The 17,251-nt window shown below is 40.5% G+C and overlaps 1 protein-coding gene across 1 annotated transcript in view; it reads left to right on the top strand.

Moving 5' to 3' along the window:
- wdr18 (WD repeat domain 18) overlaps positions 1–10,322 on the top strand; it is a 74,269-nt gene extending 63,947 nt beyond the window's left edge. The window contains exons 9-10 of the mRNA XM_053634887.1: positions 5,194–5,262; positions 9,388–10,322. Of these exons, the coding sequence (XP_053490862.1) occupies positions 5,194–5,262; positions 9,388–9,516 (198 nt within the window). The 3' untranslated portion in view covers positions 9,517–10,322. The remainder of the gene's footprint in view (positions 1–5,193; positions 5,263–9,387) is intronic.
- The last annotated feature ends 6,929 nt before the right edge of the window (positions 10,323–17,251 follow it).

The raw sequence follows: 17,251 nt of genomic DNA, 5'->3' as shown, positions 1-17,251 counted from the left end.
ATGTATAAACACAGGAAGGTCATTACCTGACTAGAGTGTGAGGATCAAAACCATGCTTTCAGGACACAGAGGATATAACCTACAAGTTCATTTCATTCCAAAAACGTGCCATGTTACCCCCTGAAGTTGATTATTTTCCATATAAAAGCATGTCCTGAAGTGTTTAACTCAAAGCTGAATATTTATTTATTTTTTTTTTTACAAATTTATTAACGAACATAAATTTTAATCCATTTATAGTTATGTTTAATGTGGTGGAACATCCACAATACAAGTCAGTTACTTTCCGCGGTTATGTTACAGCAGCTGTAGACAGTCGTTCCCTCACCTACCTCTATTTTCTCTCTCTCTTGAATTAAATGATAAATAAGGCAGCTTATTACCAAGAATTCGGAAAGTGCGTTGTCCTCCATCCTTAGACGCTTCCATGGTGGTTTTTTTCTTTAAGTAGTAGAACATTAAAAAGTAATTAAATGAATAATATATATATGTGTGTGTGTGTGTGTTTATTACATATATTTATTATTAGTATTTCCTTTGAATTAGCTACTACTGTAGAAATCATTCGACTCGGCCCATTAACATAAACCTGTGATTCGTCAGCACTGTGGTATAAACAACATACAGTTCTGTGTAAAAGTATTTGCCCCATCCTGATTTCTTCTGTTTCTGTGTATATCTCATACTAAGTTGTTTCAGAAATGAAAACAAAATCAAGATGAAATGTAGGCAACCTGAGTAAACACAAAATACTGTTTTTAAATGATAGTTATGTATTGGTACCAAAAAAAAAAAAAAAAAGTTATCCAATACCAACTGGACCTGTGTGAAAATGTATCTGCCGCCATAGTTAAAGTGGAACTTTCGTATACTCTAGATTCATTACACAAAGTGAAATATTTCAAGCCTTTTTTTTGTTGTTGTTGTAATCTTGATGATTACTGCTTACAGCTCATGGAAATGAGATACTGGGAAAATCTGTAATACAGCCTGTGAAGAGCTCGAATCAGCTATTTAACTCAAAACTGCTTTTTATTAAAAAACACCGTGGCTCAGTGGTCCAAAGTTCTCTTTTCAGATGAAAGTAAAAGTTGCGTTTCATTTGGAAATCAAGGTCCCAGAGTCTGGAGGAAGAGTAGAGAGGAACAGAATCCAAGCTGCTTGAAGTCCAGTGTGAAGTTTCCACAATCAGTGATGATTTGAGGAGCCATGTCATCTGCTGGTGTTGGTCCAGTGTGTTTTCTCAAGTCGAGAGTCGATGCAGCGTCTACCAGGAGATTTTAGAGAGCTTCATGCTTCCATCTGCTGACGAGCTTTATGGAGATGCTGATTTGCTTCTCCAGCAGGACTCTGCACCTGCCCACAGTGCCAAAACTATTAGTAACTGGTTTACTGACCGTGGTGTTGCTGTGCTTGATTGGCCAGCCGACTCGCCTGACCCGAACCCCATAGAGAATCTACAAGAGACACCAGACCCGACAATACAGACGAGCTGAAGTCCGCTATCAAAGCAACCTGGACTTCCAGAACACCTCAGCAGTGCCACAGGCTGATCGCCTCCATGCCGCGCCGCACTGATGCAGTAATTCATACAAAAGGATTTAAGCTATGACCGAGTATCGGCGCATAAATCACCATACTTTTCACAAGGTCGACATTTCTGTATTACAAATTCTTTATTCGAATATTTTGAGATATTAAAGTTTTGATTTCCGTGAGCTGTAAGCGGTAATCATCAAGATTAAAACAAAACAAGGCGTGAAATATTTCACTTTGTGTACTGAATCTAAACTATATGAAAGTTCCACTTTTTGAATTAAATTACGGGGGAAAAAATGTACTTTTCCACGATATTCAAATTTTTTTGAGATGCACCTGTACAATCAAAAAGAATTGTTCTTTCCACAGAATCGGAACCAGTGGCACTGACCATAATTGTCAGCACCACTTGGCCATTGAGTGTAGTTCGTCCTCCTCCTCTGTTTTAGAGAAAGCCAGTGATCCTGATCAAATCTTCCACGGTTGAATTGCAAAATGACTTTTTGATTTGATCCTGTTTTGAGCTGAAAAGCCACGTTCACACTGAGCAGCCCAAATTGGTAGGACGAGCGACATCTCAACTAGACGCGTTCTCAAAGCCCGTGCTGTGTCGCTGTCATACGGCTTGCACACGTCCCGTCAATTCTTCTTCGTTAGTAAGATCCGAGAGGTAAATTCGCTGAAAGGCAAGCTCTTCACTTGCAATCATATAGGCGGTGTTGAATTGTATTTTTAGCTCCTTCCAGTCGGTCTCGTCTTGTAGCTCACATGCACGAGACACTGCTTGTGCTAACGGTGTTTTCTGTGGAGCGCTCAGTCACGAGCTTTTTTTTTATGCTTTCGGCTTTTTTTTCCCCTCACAGTCTCTTTCTTGAAATGGTTCGTTCTGGTAACAAAATCCGTTTTCCCCGCTATTTCTCTGCCCGCTTTGGAACAAAAGTCACAAAGCATTTTCTGTGCGAGATGATCATACCTGAGCCATGCGCCCTCTTGAATCCAAGAAGTCTTAAAATGCCTTCCTGCACTTTTACTTGGGCGATCGTTGATCGACACGGAAAGATGATGCTCCGTGTCACCATCATCTTCTCTCTCTCGCTCGCTCACTCACTCGCTCTCTCATGCTGGCACAACTGGAGCCTGTTCATGACCGTTCTCAGGTGGACTTTGTTTTATTTCGTTTGAACATCTAAAAGCATTCACTAGGAGATCTACACAAAAGCAGGCAAGAAATCGGGCAGATACTTTCTCACAGCGCTGTATATGCAAAACACAATAGATAAAAAATCTAAGAAAGCATCCGCTACGTTGTTTTGCTCAGCGTATTGAGCTATTTTAATATGAAACGGTAACAAACTGTGATATTGGTCGCTATCGGTTGTACGGCTATTACGCCACGAATTGAATCAAAGCTTTTGATGAGCTGCAGTGGATGCCGTGATGTGCGGTGTCGCCCCTGTGTAGGCGTGTACATAAAACCTTTACTGCATTAAGAACAAGTGCTTTATCGACCATGCCGTTTAATAAATGCTAACTCCAACGCTGTTAAACAGATAGGACGAAGCTGTAAATACTGCTGCATACAAGCTGACACCGAGTCAGACTTGATTGATTGTTGGACAGACCTGTTTAAGATAACCTTATTGGCAGTTCAGTGGTTGCAGTCATTGTCGGACCGTTAATAGCAAGTGGAAATCGCACAATGGGGAGGAAGGGACTAGGTCCAACTTTGTTTATTTGTACCGGACACTTAGTCTTTGCTGTATAGGTGTTTGGGGTCTGAACTGCATATGAGGGATGCACTAAAATTTAATGGGATTAAATTTGTGGCAAAAGTATGGAACGTAAGTATTCGAGAAACAATCTAAACTATACACACTGAGAAAGAAGGGAAAAAACACAGAAACGGAAAACTCGGTGGGAAAAGTTTCACCCGGGTCTATAAATAAACAGCGTTGTTTGTCAACCCTCCTTTTCGCTAGTCATTGTTTACGTTTACGCTCCGCAAGTTCACGGTCGCCATTCTGGCGCAAATCCCACGTGTGGGCGGGGCTTAGCAGCGATTTACTGTCGTTGGCTAGTGAGATTTGGACGGACAGCTGTCCCTGACCTGGACGTAGAGACTTCAGTGGTGTGAAGTTTGGAGAGCGTTCTGGATGCGGTTCTCTGTGTAGTTGTAGTGTTTGTACTTTGTAGTGGAAATTATTTATTTACTTAGTCAGAATATGCGTTCGTAATTAATATTTGAGGTCAATCTTAACGACTATTTTTTCCAGATGAGCGTCATAGTTGTCATCCTCCTCCTCAGCTGGACACTCAAGCTGTCGATCCAAATCTCACTAGCCAATGAGAGTAAATCGCCGTTAAGCCCCGCCCACACGAGAGATTTGTGCCAGAATGCCGAAATGGCGTAAACTTACGGAGCGTAAACGCAAATTTACATTTTTTTTACAAACAAAATATGTTTTAAAGCCAAAACACGTGGTGAATTTTTTTTTTTTCCCCTCTTACAGACATAATATATTGTTTAAAAACAACAACAACAACAACTTTTAGATCTACAGGATTTGGCAGATTGCCTGATCGAGAGTAACTTTCAGAAGTGCTTTGTAGTTTCCATCAAAAACATATTCTCACATTAGTACAAATAGGTCAGAGTCTAAGAATATTAAAATAACTAAATACTAGGAAAGCTAAAACCCTGTTATAAAGGAGTTAGTACCAGGAGTTGGTACAGAAACAAATAGAGGTGGTGGTTGGTTTTTTTTTTAAATATATATAAGTTTCTAGTGAAGAGGTAGGTCTTCATTCCTTGTTTGGAGACAGCCAGTGACTCAGCTGTTCATGCAGCCAGGGGAAGTTTATTCCACCACCTGGGGGCCAGTACAGTGATTTATACCTCTACTGTCTATATTCTGAGCCCATTTGCTGGAAAAAACGACAGCAAATCAGTGTGGGAAGGAGTTGTAGTCTAAAAGAAAAGATGGACAGAAATGATTATAACCCAAAATAAGACCTGCTGGTTTTGTGTCAGTGTTTTAGTGCTACTGGTACATTTAAAATATTCTACCACTTAGCTGTCATAAGCTACAGTACATAATGATATACGGTGCTCTCCACTAATACTGGAACCCTTGGGGTAAATATGAGCAAAGAAGGCTGTGAAAAACTGTCTTTATTGTTTAACCTTTTGGTCTTTTTGTTTAAAAAAAAAAAAAATCACAAAAATACTCTGTGTTCAGTAAACCAATTGTTTGTTTGTTTTTTTTTTTAACAACAGATCCAAACGTTAAACAATAAAGACAATTTTTCACAGCCTTCTTTGCTCAGATTTACCCAGGGTGCCAATATTATTGGAGGGCTCTGTAAATATCAAAGAAAGTGGTAGCACACGTACTGTCAGAGCTTTTCATTTGTAATAAAGTGAACCGATACCTGACGAAATAAACCCAGTTCATGATAGTGGCTAAGAGACTGTTGATTAGCATCTCTTAATAACCCGAACCCGATGTTGATTCGTTTTCCTCTGTATTACTTATCCTCGGTAAATAATAGCACATGCGTTATCTTGCTCATGGATCCGTATATTTAGATCTTACTGTATAGGACTGATATATTTTAATATTTATTTTAATAAGCTTTCGAATCATTTTTCAGGAGCCAGAGGAGACGTATCTGGAGAAGGCAGACCGCCTCCATTCGCTTATGTGTGCTGTTACAGACAAGGTGGGTGACGATCACAATCAGTTCTGCACCTCTTTTACTGCAGCTACGAGTGAACTGAGAGTGTGGCTGATGCCGCAGCTACAGTTTATAAATGGTTTAAAACTAGAGATGCACCGATACTAAATTTCTCCGCCGATACCGATAAGCGATTATTCAGAGCGATATCGGCCGATACCGATAGTTCTGCCTTTTATACCTTCTTTTAAATGAATAATAATTAATTCCACAATTCTGAAAGAAATGCAAATAAAAACTTTATTCTCTCCATTTCAGCAAGTTGTTTGGCAGTAACTGGTCTCATCAACATTAACACATGACTCTAATTAACATGAACACATGAACTCAATTCTTAAGATTATGAACTTATTGAATGTTATTAATTCATATGAACATTGACTGAAGTGTAAAAATCCTCCTGTTAGTCTCACATTCACTCTCCACACACACAAGCGTTTCTACTTCATCATTAACATCAAACTGGTCATATATAATATCAGCTTTTTATATATTAACATTAACTGGATATGAAATATACTACTCTATAAATATATTTTTCTGTACAGTATAAACTTTTTTGTCAACTCGTCTTCATTTAAATCTTTCAGCGGTGTGCTGGAGCTTTAATTCAGCTCGAGCAGCGCGGGGGGGAAATAATTTCGACTCGACGCTGAAACTCCCGCTTCACTGCTGCAGCGTCCGGCGTAAAATGTTATCAGTGCAGAGATTACAGAGATTACACACTGCAGTTTTATCCTCATTCCACACACGAGACATCATCTTCACACACAGCACGAATACGATGTGTTTTCCCGCACGCTTTTGATTGACAGGGTATAATCGACCCTGATCGTCGGATTCTTTTAAACGATCTAGCGTGAAAAATTGCCTTCGTACATCGGTGCATCTCTAGTTTAAATTCTTATACAGATTCTTGAGTGCACCTGTGACTAACGTGCCCTGATTTATACGTTTATATTCTAACCAGCTGAAGCTGCAGTAGTCATCTCTCTTGTAGCCGGTTTCCGGTTGTCAAATTCAGTATGGAAACAGCACTGTCCTGATATTGTGGCCCAGTCGAGCATTGGTTCTCAAATGGTTCTCGTACGATTGCGAGACAAATCGTTGCTAGTTGCAGCAGCGATGATTGATCAGCTTCGCTACAGATAAACACTCAATGTTAGTTCAGTTGTTCTCTAACTAGCTTGACTGATGGTTCAAGTTGCTTTTTCGTTTAACTTTAGTCATTATTAACATAATACAGGCACGAGAAAGCTCAGTGGGCTTCGTTTATCAAGCCGGATACGAACAGATCGATGCGTAAATCGTTCGTAGGAGCGTTTACCCAAGAAATTTGGTATTAATGAAAGTCCCATAAAATTGCATGTTTTACATTACAAGACTTGCAGCATTTCGAAGACGTCCTTCTCCAGAGCGGCTTACGGAAGTGCTTCGTGGTCTCAAAGACACACCCTCATGCTGGTTTCCTGGCTCATGGACTAAGAGAACCCTTGAGAAAAGTTTGTGAAAACCAGACGTTTTATATTATTATCATTGATTAAAGGATGTGGGGGGATAAAATAACGAAAGCGAGCCAACACAAACCGATAAAACTTAACAACAGTTTTAAATTCGCAGTTTCCCTGTGGGACAAGCTTTTTTTGTGCATGATCACCTGGTGAAAATGTGGACATTTTTCTCCTCCACTTTCATGTCAAACTAATTTTTTTTTTCACCTCATAATTCAGACCTAAGTCACCTTTTTCTCTCAATTCTTTCTAGATTTCGACCTTTTCAGGTGCGTTTACACTGCTAAATATTTTTCTTGGCTTACAAGTGAGTCCAAATAACCTCCACTTCCACCGTTTAGTAGTCGTTCCATGTTTCCAGCACAGACACGCCCACTTTTATGGAGATTGTTGCCGTCAGTAAACGCAAACGAGCTGCGACGGGAACGCGCTTTGTGTGTTACAGGTGAGCAGCGTACGCGCACGAGGACAAAGAAATCCAGCGTTTCTAAAACGTTCGTAAATTGCCCGGTTTGTCTTAAACAAAGATTTACACTCGACTTTACCAAACGATCGATAAATGAGGCCTGTCGTTAGATATCGTATTGATCGCGTGGTGTCACGGGACATAATTCAGAAATCAGGATGTAATTTCGGCCGTATTGTAAACCAAAATATTTAACCGAATCGATTAGAGCTGCAACGACTTATCGAGATGATGATGATAAATCGATTATGAAAGTCATTGTCGACGAATCTGACTATGGATTAGTCGGTCTGCGCGTGATACGGGGTGCGTTTACTCGCTACGTTACTTCTGTTCCGAGAACGCGCTTCGGAGAGTAAATACTGAAGTTGTGTCCTGAATGAAGTACTATACACTTACACTATGCACTATACACTTACACTATGCACTATGTACTCTAAAGTCTAGTGTGTGGATTTTAGAAAGGCGACATCATCTGAAATGGAACACTGGCGGGTTTTTACTAACCGGAAGCATAATCCGCTTCCTAGCCGGCGGCGCATGATGTCATCCGCACGTAGCGTCACGCCGCTAGCTTTAGCTTCAGAGTCACCGACGATCACTTTCTTCACTTTACTGTTTATCAACGGTACCTTTTATATAAAATATTGCATGAATACTATTATATAATATAAACTTCTATAATTAGTTTATTTTATATATAAGTATTTATGCGTTATTTTCATGGATGCACCAAACGCACGGAATTAAACTACAGTCCTAAATGAATCATTTATATTCTTGCGTGTGTGTGTATTGGGTTCTTTTCCGTCTTATATGATTGGACAAACAAACTGATGTTAACTATGGCGCATGTGGACCTCAAATAGGAATTTTGGTCCTGGTTACAACAGCCCTGTTTTGAGTAGAGTGCTTTAACTAAGCACGGAATATCTATTCCTTGGAAAAAAATGTGCTATATATATATATATGTGTGAGAACTTCTGCTTCTTCAGACAGGTCACAGTATATCTCGAACTATTTGCTTAATTAATAGCTTGTTTTATACCATCAAAGTTCATTAAATAAAACAGACATTAAACAGAAATGACTTGGATATTAATGCCCTGAGATCTTATTATTCCAAATCCAACCTTCTGACTACAGGAAGGATTATAGCCTGATATAACCGAGCCTCCAAGGTTGAAAAATCCAGCCACGTTAAACACTATTATTCCTATAACCTTCACGCGAGGTTATTTTTTTATTCAAGCTCTTCACCCAAGAGGCCTTCTCACAGCAGTTCAAGTGGCTCCTTCACCTGTTGACCTTTAGGAGCGAGAGGCATTTTGTCACTATGGGACCTTCCCGTCTGTGCTTAGCTCTGAAGAACGTGAAGTTAAGTGGATTAGTTGCGCTCACTCAAAACAGAAGCCGAATCCTGCTGGCGAGCCGAAAGCCCAGTGTTTATTTGAAGAAAATGCTGAAATAAATAAATTAATGGAGAGCACAAGAGTTTTCTAACCCATCCACCCCCCCCCCCCCCCTCAAACCCCACCCCTTCGCCATGCTTCTTAATCTGTGGGAAAATTGCATTGCTGTCCTCCACCATTTGCCTGCAATGCTGAATTCTCCACAATAGGAATGTCGATATCTGCTCTACTAGATTAGGGATTTTTTATTTATTTATTTATATTTTTTTTTTTTAAATGGGATTTGATGACCTCATCAGGAAGCCCAGACATTCTTCAAACCCTGACAAGAAAGTCAAGTCATCCTTTATTTATTTATTTATTTATTTATTTATTTTTAGCGCAGAACCGGTCCTTAGTTCTCTTAAAACCTATCCATGTTTGAGATTTTCCTCAACCGCCCAGCAAGTAAGCATTAGTTCGCCCAATTAGTTGGCCCTTCGACCCACGAATGACCTTTTTCGCATGTCCTCGTCGTGATTGCGGTCTGAAGGAAAATGAACTCGCTTCCCTGCACCCTTGCGCATGGACGCTGGATCAGATGAACTGCTTTTCAAAAGGTTGCTGCTGAAAGAAACAACAGATCTAATGAGGAAATGAATACGAGCTGTAGTTATGCATTATCTGGCGCATAATGGACTTCTTCTTTTTTTTCTCTCTCTCTCTCTCTCTCCACATTCAGAGTGTGTTCGGTGATGGAGAGAACACAAAGGTACGCGTGTCGGAGTTGGAAGAAGAGGTGAGGACCCTGAAGAAAATCAACAAAGATCTGTATGAGTTTTCCACACAGCTCCTTACAAAGCCTAATTAGAAAGACCTCGAGTGCCATCATCTTCCCCAGAGATGAGCTTGTTAAAACAGCGGCTGTTCACGAATAAAACGTCAGTCAAATGTTGTATGGATTCGGTCACACACACTGATTCATCTCCTTCTTTTTCTACGAGGTATTTGAAATTCTCCGAACGTGTGTGACGTCGTATGTTTTTTTTTTTTTGTTTTTTTTTGGGGAATATCCATCCTGTCCACATTTTTGTATACTGTTTCTACATTATGAGACGATATGCAGAACTGACCGGCATGTACTCAATAAAACGTGGAATCGAATCCATCAATGATGCAAAGCAATAATTTTGGATGACCTCCGTTTTTCATTTACGGGTTCTGTCTTCGGCAAGAACGAATTTCCTCACGTCGCTTTATACTCTGTAGCGTTTTCTGAAAAAGACCGGTTTGTTCTTTTTCTTTTTCTTTTTCTTTCAGGGGGGAAAAATGCAATTCTCCCAAATTGCAGGAAGAAAACCGAACCGAACAAGTTTTCACATCTCATTTTTAGGAAGAAAAATAAACATACCCATCCACCAGTGCAAATAGGTTTCCACTCTTTGATAGCTACCTCAAAGTTTACTGCACCGGGCTTAATGTTCTGTAAACACCTTTCTGTGCGTTGCAGCTTATTTGCCGGGGAAAATAAAAAGAAGGATTTTCCCTGGCAGGAGATGTCAACTCATCTTTCCTCTAGTACTTATACTTCTTGTTGTACTTTCTGTGACCCACGCAAGCATATTTCTTCCGTTTTCTAGTTTCTCCTGAATCAATAAAAAGACCTCAAAGTCAATCTCAACCAGCTTTATTTATATATATATTTATATATATATATATATATATATATATATATATATATATATATATATATATATATATATAATTTTTTTTTTTTAAGAAAACTTTCTCATTCAGCTAAAGAAAATTCCGCTGTTCCAAACGTATGAAGCGTTGGATTTTTATCTAGTTAACTCATTTAGCCTTTGTGATGTAGATCTGAAATTTCAAATCTCATCGACTTGAGCAGGATGTGAAGAAGGCTGATAACCAGCGCCTGCGCTCATCACGTTCCTTTTGAATCGCACTCTTTCACCTGTTCCTGTTCGCAGCACGGGGAATTGCTTTTGTGTGCACACACACACACACACACACACATTGCCTTCGGTGTGATCCTATGCGTTTAGGCGGCAGGAGTTTATTGCGGATTGACATTGTGTGGAAATGGGAAATGCAGGGAAGGGGAAAAAAAACAACAAAAAAAAAAAACGAAAACCCTTTTCAGGCTGTAGCGTTTGTCTTGCTTTGTGTTTTTTTTTTTTTTTCTTCATTTTATAATTGGTAACTCTTCTATCCGGATATTCTAATAATAGTTTTGAAGGCAGAAAGTGCGCTGGTGTTGTGATGATCTGCAGAAATTAAAATAACAATGCGAATCTTGATTACAAATGAGCACGACGGCTCTCGCGTCCCGCTGATTGCTGAAGCGTGACCAGCTTAAAAAGCAATGCTGTTTCTGTCCTTGCTCAGAAAATGACCAGAAATAAATGCTTTTATATGAGAAAAGCAGAGACGCGAAACACAGGAAACAAACACTTCATGTTAGACTCAGTAAATAAGGGATTTTATATATATATATAATATATATATATATAGATATAGATATATAATAAATTTAAGCAGTTCTGCTATTTGTTGTAGGTTGCTAGTCTCGTTATGTACAAACACACATCTTTAATGACCTGTTGTAAGAACTGGAGTATAAACAACCCAATTCCAGCATGACTTCCCCTCAGAACTCGTAACATCACATGTGGCCACAAGGGATGAGGGTCTAATCCAGAGCGCATTCTTCATATCGATGCACGTGCACTTGTTACTTGTTAGTAAGAACAGTGTCCTGGGTGGTTTGGGAAATTTCTTTCTGGAAAGTATGTATCGAGCGGTATTGGCTGGCTCACTACCTAACTTGCTACCTGACTCGCAGAGTAAAGGATTTATCTTTCATGTCCAATAAATCAATGTTGTTTTTGAAAGCTGAAGTATTTTATTTGATCTATTGAAAAAAATCATTTTTAAGTGGGTTTTCTCCCGAATTGTTGGGCGGCTGTGGGTCAGGTGGTTGAGCGGGTCGTCCACTAATCGTACGGTTGGCGGTTCGGTTCCCGGCCCACGTGACTCCACATGCCGAAGCGTCCTTGGGTGAGACACTGAACCCCACGTTGCTCCCGATGACAAGTTAGCGCCTTGCATGGCAGCTCTGCTACCATTGGTGTGTGAGTGTGTGAATGCGAACCAGTGTAACGCTCAGTGCAGACCATTTACCAAGTATTGGTGCGGCCCGTACTCTCGCCATTTCAAATTAGCATGGTGATCAGAACAACTAAAACCCAGAGCAGGTTAAATTCTGGTCTGGTGAAATCATCAGTGTACGTCTGCCACACGTACACTGCCATCTGATTTTCAGTCTGCAAAACACAGGCGGTGATATGACCAGTCAAATCCATGAAATATAAATATCACAAAATGTACTTTACTATACAGGAAAAGTCAAGTTATTATGAAGTCTGATTGCTCTAAATAGGCAAAAAAAAAAAAAAAGAAGTCTCATATTATCTCGTTACTCTGAATAACATTGATTATCTTATTACAGTGGCACCTGTCGAGGAATGAGCAGCAAGTGAACAGTCCGTTCTCGAAGTTGACGTGTTGGAAGCAGGAAAAATGGGCGAGCTTAAAGATCTGAGCGACTTTGACAAGGGCCAAATTGTGATGGTTAGACAACTGGGTCAGAGCATCACCAAAATGGCAGGTCTTGTAGGGTGTTCTTGGTATGCAGGGGTTAGTACCTATTAAAAGTGGTCTAAGGAAGGACAACCGGTGAACCGGCGACAGGGTCATGTGCAGACCAAGTACACCTCTTCATGGCAACGGTATTCCCTAATGGCCGTGGTCTCTTTCAGCACTCTTTCAAAGAGTTCAAGGTGTTGACTCGGCCTCCGAATTCCCCAGATCTCAATCCGAGCATCTGTGGGTCCACATTCCTTTGACGATATAGGGTATCTTTCAGCCTGCTTGAACGACGTGTCCATTTTACGTCATCGCCGGTCGCGTTACAGACTCACACAGTTACAGTCGCGGGTGTAATGGACGTGAACAAAGTGGATTATTTATCCTCTAAAACACATTTAGAGCAGGGGTGTCCAATCTTATCCACAAAGGGGTGATGTGGTGCAGGTTTTCATTCTAATCAAGCAGGAGTCACACCTGACTCCACCTGTTTAATCAGCGCAGTTGGGCTTTTAATAGACTCGGGTGTGGCTTCTGCTTTTAGTCGGAATGAAAACCCGCAGTCATACCGGCCATTTCCGGATAAGATTAGACACCGCTGGTTTAGAGGAGAAACTAAGTTGATTGACTGAGCACACATTGTCTAATTAAAGTTCCAATTGCACAAAAGTTTAGTGTTTTTTGGTTTGAACGGGATGGTTACATCATCTCTGTTTACCGTGTATGTTATTTGGAGAAAACACATGTACCACTTTAAAAAAATAAAACAATTATATATATATATCACAAATTCAAATTACTCCATTTGTCATAAAGAGACAGTTCTGATTTTTAGATCCTCATTTCATCCTGTCCTTTCGATTTTTTTCCTACCAAATGCCTTGCTGTAGATAATTATGTTTGGGTTGCCACTCATTGAAAATGATTTGCAATTGATTTGCTTCATTTATTCAAAAATGTGAGCTTGGAATGTGAGAATGTGGCGTCACTGTCGGTAGCATCTGGTCATGTCGATGAGATTTGTATAAGCAAACGATTCTAAATTGTCCTATGGGCTTCAAATAAAGTAAAAAAATAAATAAATAAAAATTCTCTCCTAAAACGAACTGGGGGAGGAAAAGTTGGGTTGCGGTTTTAACTACTTAATTAAGCAGAAATTGGCTTTATATTTGCTTTTACAGAAGGGATCTGCCCCTTTTATGTAACCTCGTTTAATCCTCACATTCTTTTCCACTTGCGGCGACGGTGGTGGGAACTCATTAGCTTTTATCAGCCGATGGAGGCGTTTCCCAGAGAGATCAAATTGAAAGGGGGTGAAAAAATGAGGGCAGGAAAGCGATGTCTCATCCAGACACCCTTCACTGGGATGGCTGTGCTCGAGGGGTCTTCTGACTGGCAGCCAAGTTTAAAACAAGGAAGGCATTTTAACATGCGTAAACACACGTTAAGGAGCTCAATCTGCATCAGGATTAGAATCCGCTTTTATCTGCATGGGTCTTAAAGGTCTTGTTCGGAAACGTCGATGAAAATAGTGCTGTCTTGTCCGTAGGGGCAGGTGGGCCAGAGCTCCGCCATTTCCATCAGCTATTCATAGTGTTAATATTCAGTTCTCATTTACAACTCCGTAGATAATATTCCGTTGGAATTTTAATGACCAAAGATTTTTGACATATAAGTTGACGTTCCCATCGATTTGCTCGACTTTCTAGATGTTGTGCAGTTGTGTGCTCACCTCGATAGTTATTATTGCACCTAGTGGTCAAACGTTGCTACAACAACTGCAACAGAGGCTATTTTGGGCAAGAAACACACTGCCCCCATGCTCACCCCATGAGTATTTTCATTTCGTTTTCATCAGAGCCTCAGTGGCGATGGGAAGCACACCCGCTGTGTCAAACACAGTCGATTAAAGGTATGTCTGAACCACTCAAAACGAGCTTAAAGACGGCTCGAATCTCAACTGCCCGTCATGGGGTTACTTACAAAACTCACCAGATGGCCGCGTGTGATAAAACAGAACAGAAGACGAGAAAGGCTAGCTGCAAATATGGCTTTAGCTATGACCTGAGCGGAATGTTCAGGCAATGTTTGTGAATTATGCTCCTGGACAGAACACGGTGGGGTTTTCAGAAATAAGTCCTTATCAAAATATTTTGATAGAGTTTGGAGCCAGAGGGGTGTGACAGACAATCCGGGTTAAATGAAAAGCTCTTCATTCAAAATGACACATCCAGAACTGAATAAATTATCAATCCGTAAAAAATAACCTAACATTGCCAGGTCAAAGTACGGTCAAACTTGTCATTACTTCCAAGCCTTCACTATGGAAACTTCACCACTTCCCCCCCTTAAGATATGGGGCCTTGAGAAAGTGTTCTGCTCTGAGTAGCTAACGGTATCTTTGTGCAGTATGTCAGTCTCTGTAAACACCAGGGATATCGCTCCACACAACAGAAGTCCCCGCTGTTCCTCGCTTGGTTAAGCAGTCTGCTGAAGTGTGGATGCTTAATGAAAAGGATTTCCTCTTTACTATCTCCCCTCACGCTGAAGAGAGCAGAACATCTGCATTCCTCCATTTGCTGCAAGTAAAGTCGAAGCTTCGATTAACCTTTGTGGGTAGTTATGCGTTAAAACGCATCGCAGCTGCGACTCAAGACTCCGCTGAATCCTTTTCAACCACGTAAGCTTTCCTCGTTAACGAGGTGGAATTGCCAACTGGCATGAAGGGTATGTCCTTCAAAATAAAGAATGAAAGGTCATGAGACCTTGTGTCATAAGCCATAGACAGGCTCGCATTGGACATGTGCAACTCTTTCCCAGAGCCATTGACAGAGCGGCTTCCTGTTTTAAAAAGCCAATCACCAAATGGATGTCGCGATCAACTCGGATGAAAATATATGACGGCGTATTTGTGATCTGCACTCCGCTCCTGCAAATCAATCTGTCTGATGGATTTGAAGCTGTCAGAACACCGGCTTAGAGCCTTGTTTATCAATGCGAATTGTCATCGGTGATTTCCACACTCGGGTTTTAGAGCCCAGAAGATGTAAGGTTGCCAGATTCTGAGAGCGGTCCAACACCAAGATAGTACCGATGGATATATACAATATATATATATAGTATATGAACACCATTTCGTACACCATTTGCTTCATCCTTTAAAATGTTTTCGATGCCATATATCGATCGAGAATTGGCCACAGTCTACCTTGAAACACATTAAATATCTTTATATTGAAATATATAGGTCATGTTTTGCTGTCAGCTCCTAAATACAGAATCGCAAGAGCTTCTTTTCTAGCTCAGCGTTTTTCAGTGATGGTCAACGTCCTAGTAATGAGAAATCCGTCGCGGCACTACTTCTCGAACGGACTCAAAGTTCTGCAACAGAGCTGCTCGAGTTGCGGAGGAGACGTGGGTCGGCAAGCTAGTAATCTGCGAGATGACACGTATGGTGGTATTAGCATGAATCCTGAGCTAAGTGTACAGATGAGAAGGTGAGAGGGAGTTCAGCAGTACGGCTTCTCACAGCGTGAACAGTAAAAGTAGCACTTCTTACCTTCAAATGAGTTGTACTGTATATACAAGATCAATCAACATAGTCTATAACGTAAACTATACTGTTTGCTGATTCGAGTAGGTAAATACACATTACTTATGAGTTAGCCAACGAAACTGTTGCTAACGAGAAAAAAATGGGGGCGTCCGTATTTCCCCCCCCCCACACACTTTTTAGCTTGGACACATGGGGGTTCGAAATTAATGATGGAATTAATTCCGAGCTCTGACTTCTCGGAGTCAAATGAAGAATAATTCCAACTTGCAGGACTATCAGCAGGTAGTCAAACAGCATTGTGGGTAATGTAGGAAACCGTTAACCAACCTGACGACAAAGTTACACTGAAAAAGTCCAGCCAGAATTTCATCACAATATAAATCTTGGATACCACTGATGATCAAGTGTCAATCATAAATATTGATATTCAAGTCGTTCACAGTGGGGGTTTTTTTTTCCCCTATTATTGTGGAAATAGTAATACCTAGGGTATGAAGACCGTCTGCTGAACTCAATCGTTAATAAATATAATGACTAACCTGCAAAATGGAATTCCAGTGTGATACAGTTTTCATGTGCAAATGATATACAGTACACCTTTGTGTACATCTCATTCTAAATTGTTTCAAAATCTAAGATAAAACAAAGGGCAACTCGAGTAAACACAAAATACAATTTTTAAACCATATTGTCATATATTAAAGCGACGAAGTTTTCCGATACAAACTGGGCCTGTGTGAAAATGTATTTGCCCCCGTAGTTATTAATTCCCCATATCTATGAAACTGCATTGATATTGGAGTTCAGCTGGACTAAAGTTATAATGACACGTAGCTGTCGCTCCACAGTGCAGGAACTGCTAAGCTTCCTGAGGGTCACTCATTATTTTCGGTTTGCCTGTAGACCACTGCTTGGACGACCTCAGCGGATACATTCCTGCTTTTTCTACCGCAGTAACACAACAGCTGTCCTGTTCGATTCTACCATAATGAGGGGGAAAGACGATGCGCTCGAGCCAAATGTTTGCTTTTACTGAGACTCTAACTCTTCTGGCACGCGTCCATCTCAACCCGGCAGCCAGACTCTGCTCTAACGTGCCTTTTACCGAGTTATCATTTCGAATGCGCCACAGAAATATCCTATTCTGTAACTTTTCAATGTTTTCATGCCTCCTTGTTAGCTTATGGGCATGTCTTGATCTTACGGAGGCTTTTATATATACTGTATTTCTTCTTAATCTCGCATGTATTGGATTTCTTTAGTCAGTTTTATCGGGTTTCCATAATAACACAATCCCCCATAATTGGTTGTTATAGGTTCCATTTTCTAGCCTTGTATTTCCTGGTTTTGACTTTACCCTGCCTGCTTTTCTGAATATTCG

The sequence above is a fragment of the Ictalurus furcatus genome, chromosome 10 (genome assembly GCF_023375685.1).
Source record: "Ictalurus furcatus strain D&B chromosome 10, Billie_1.0, whole genome shotgun sequence".
Classification (NCBI taxonomy): Eukaryota; Metazoa; Chordata; class Actinopteri; order Siluriformes; family Ictaluridae; genus Ictalurus; species Ictalurus furcatus.
The sequence above is the reverse complement of the archived record's forward strand: the minus strand, read 5'-3'. Positions and strand labels throughout refer to the sequence as shown.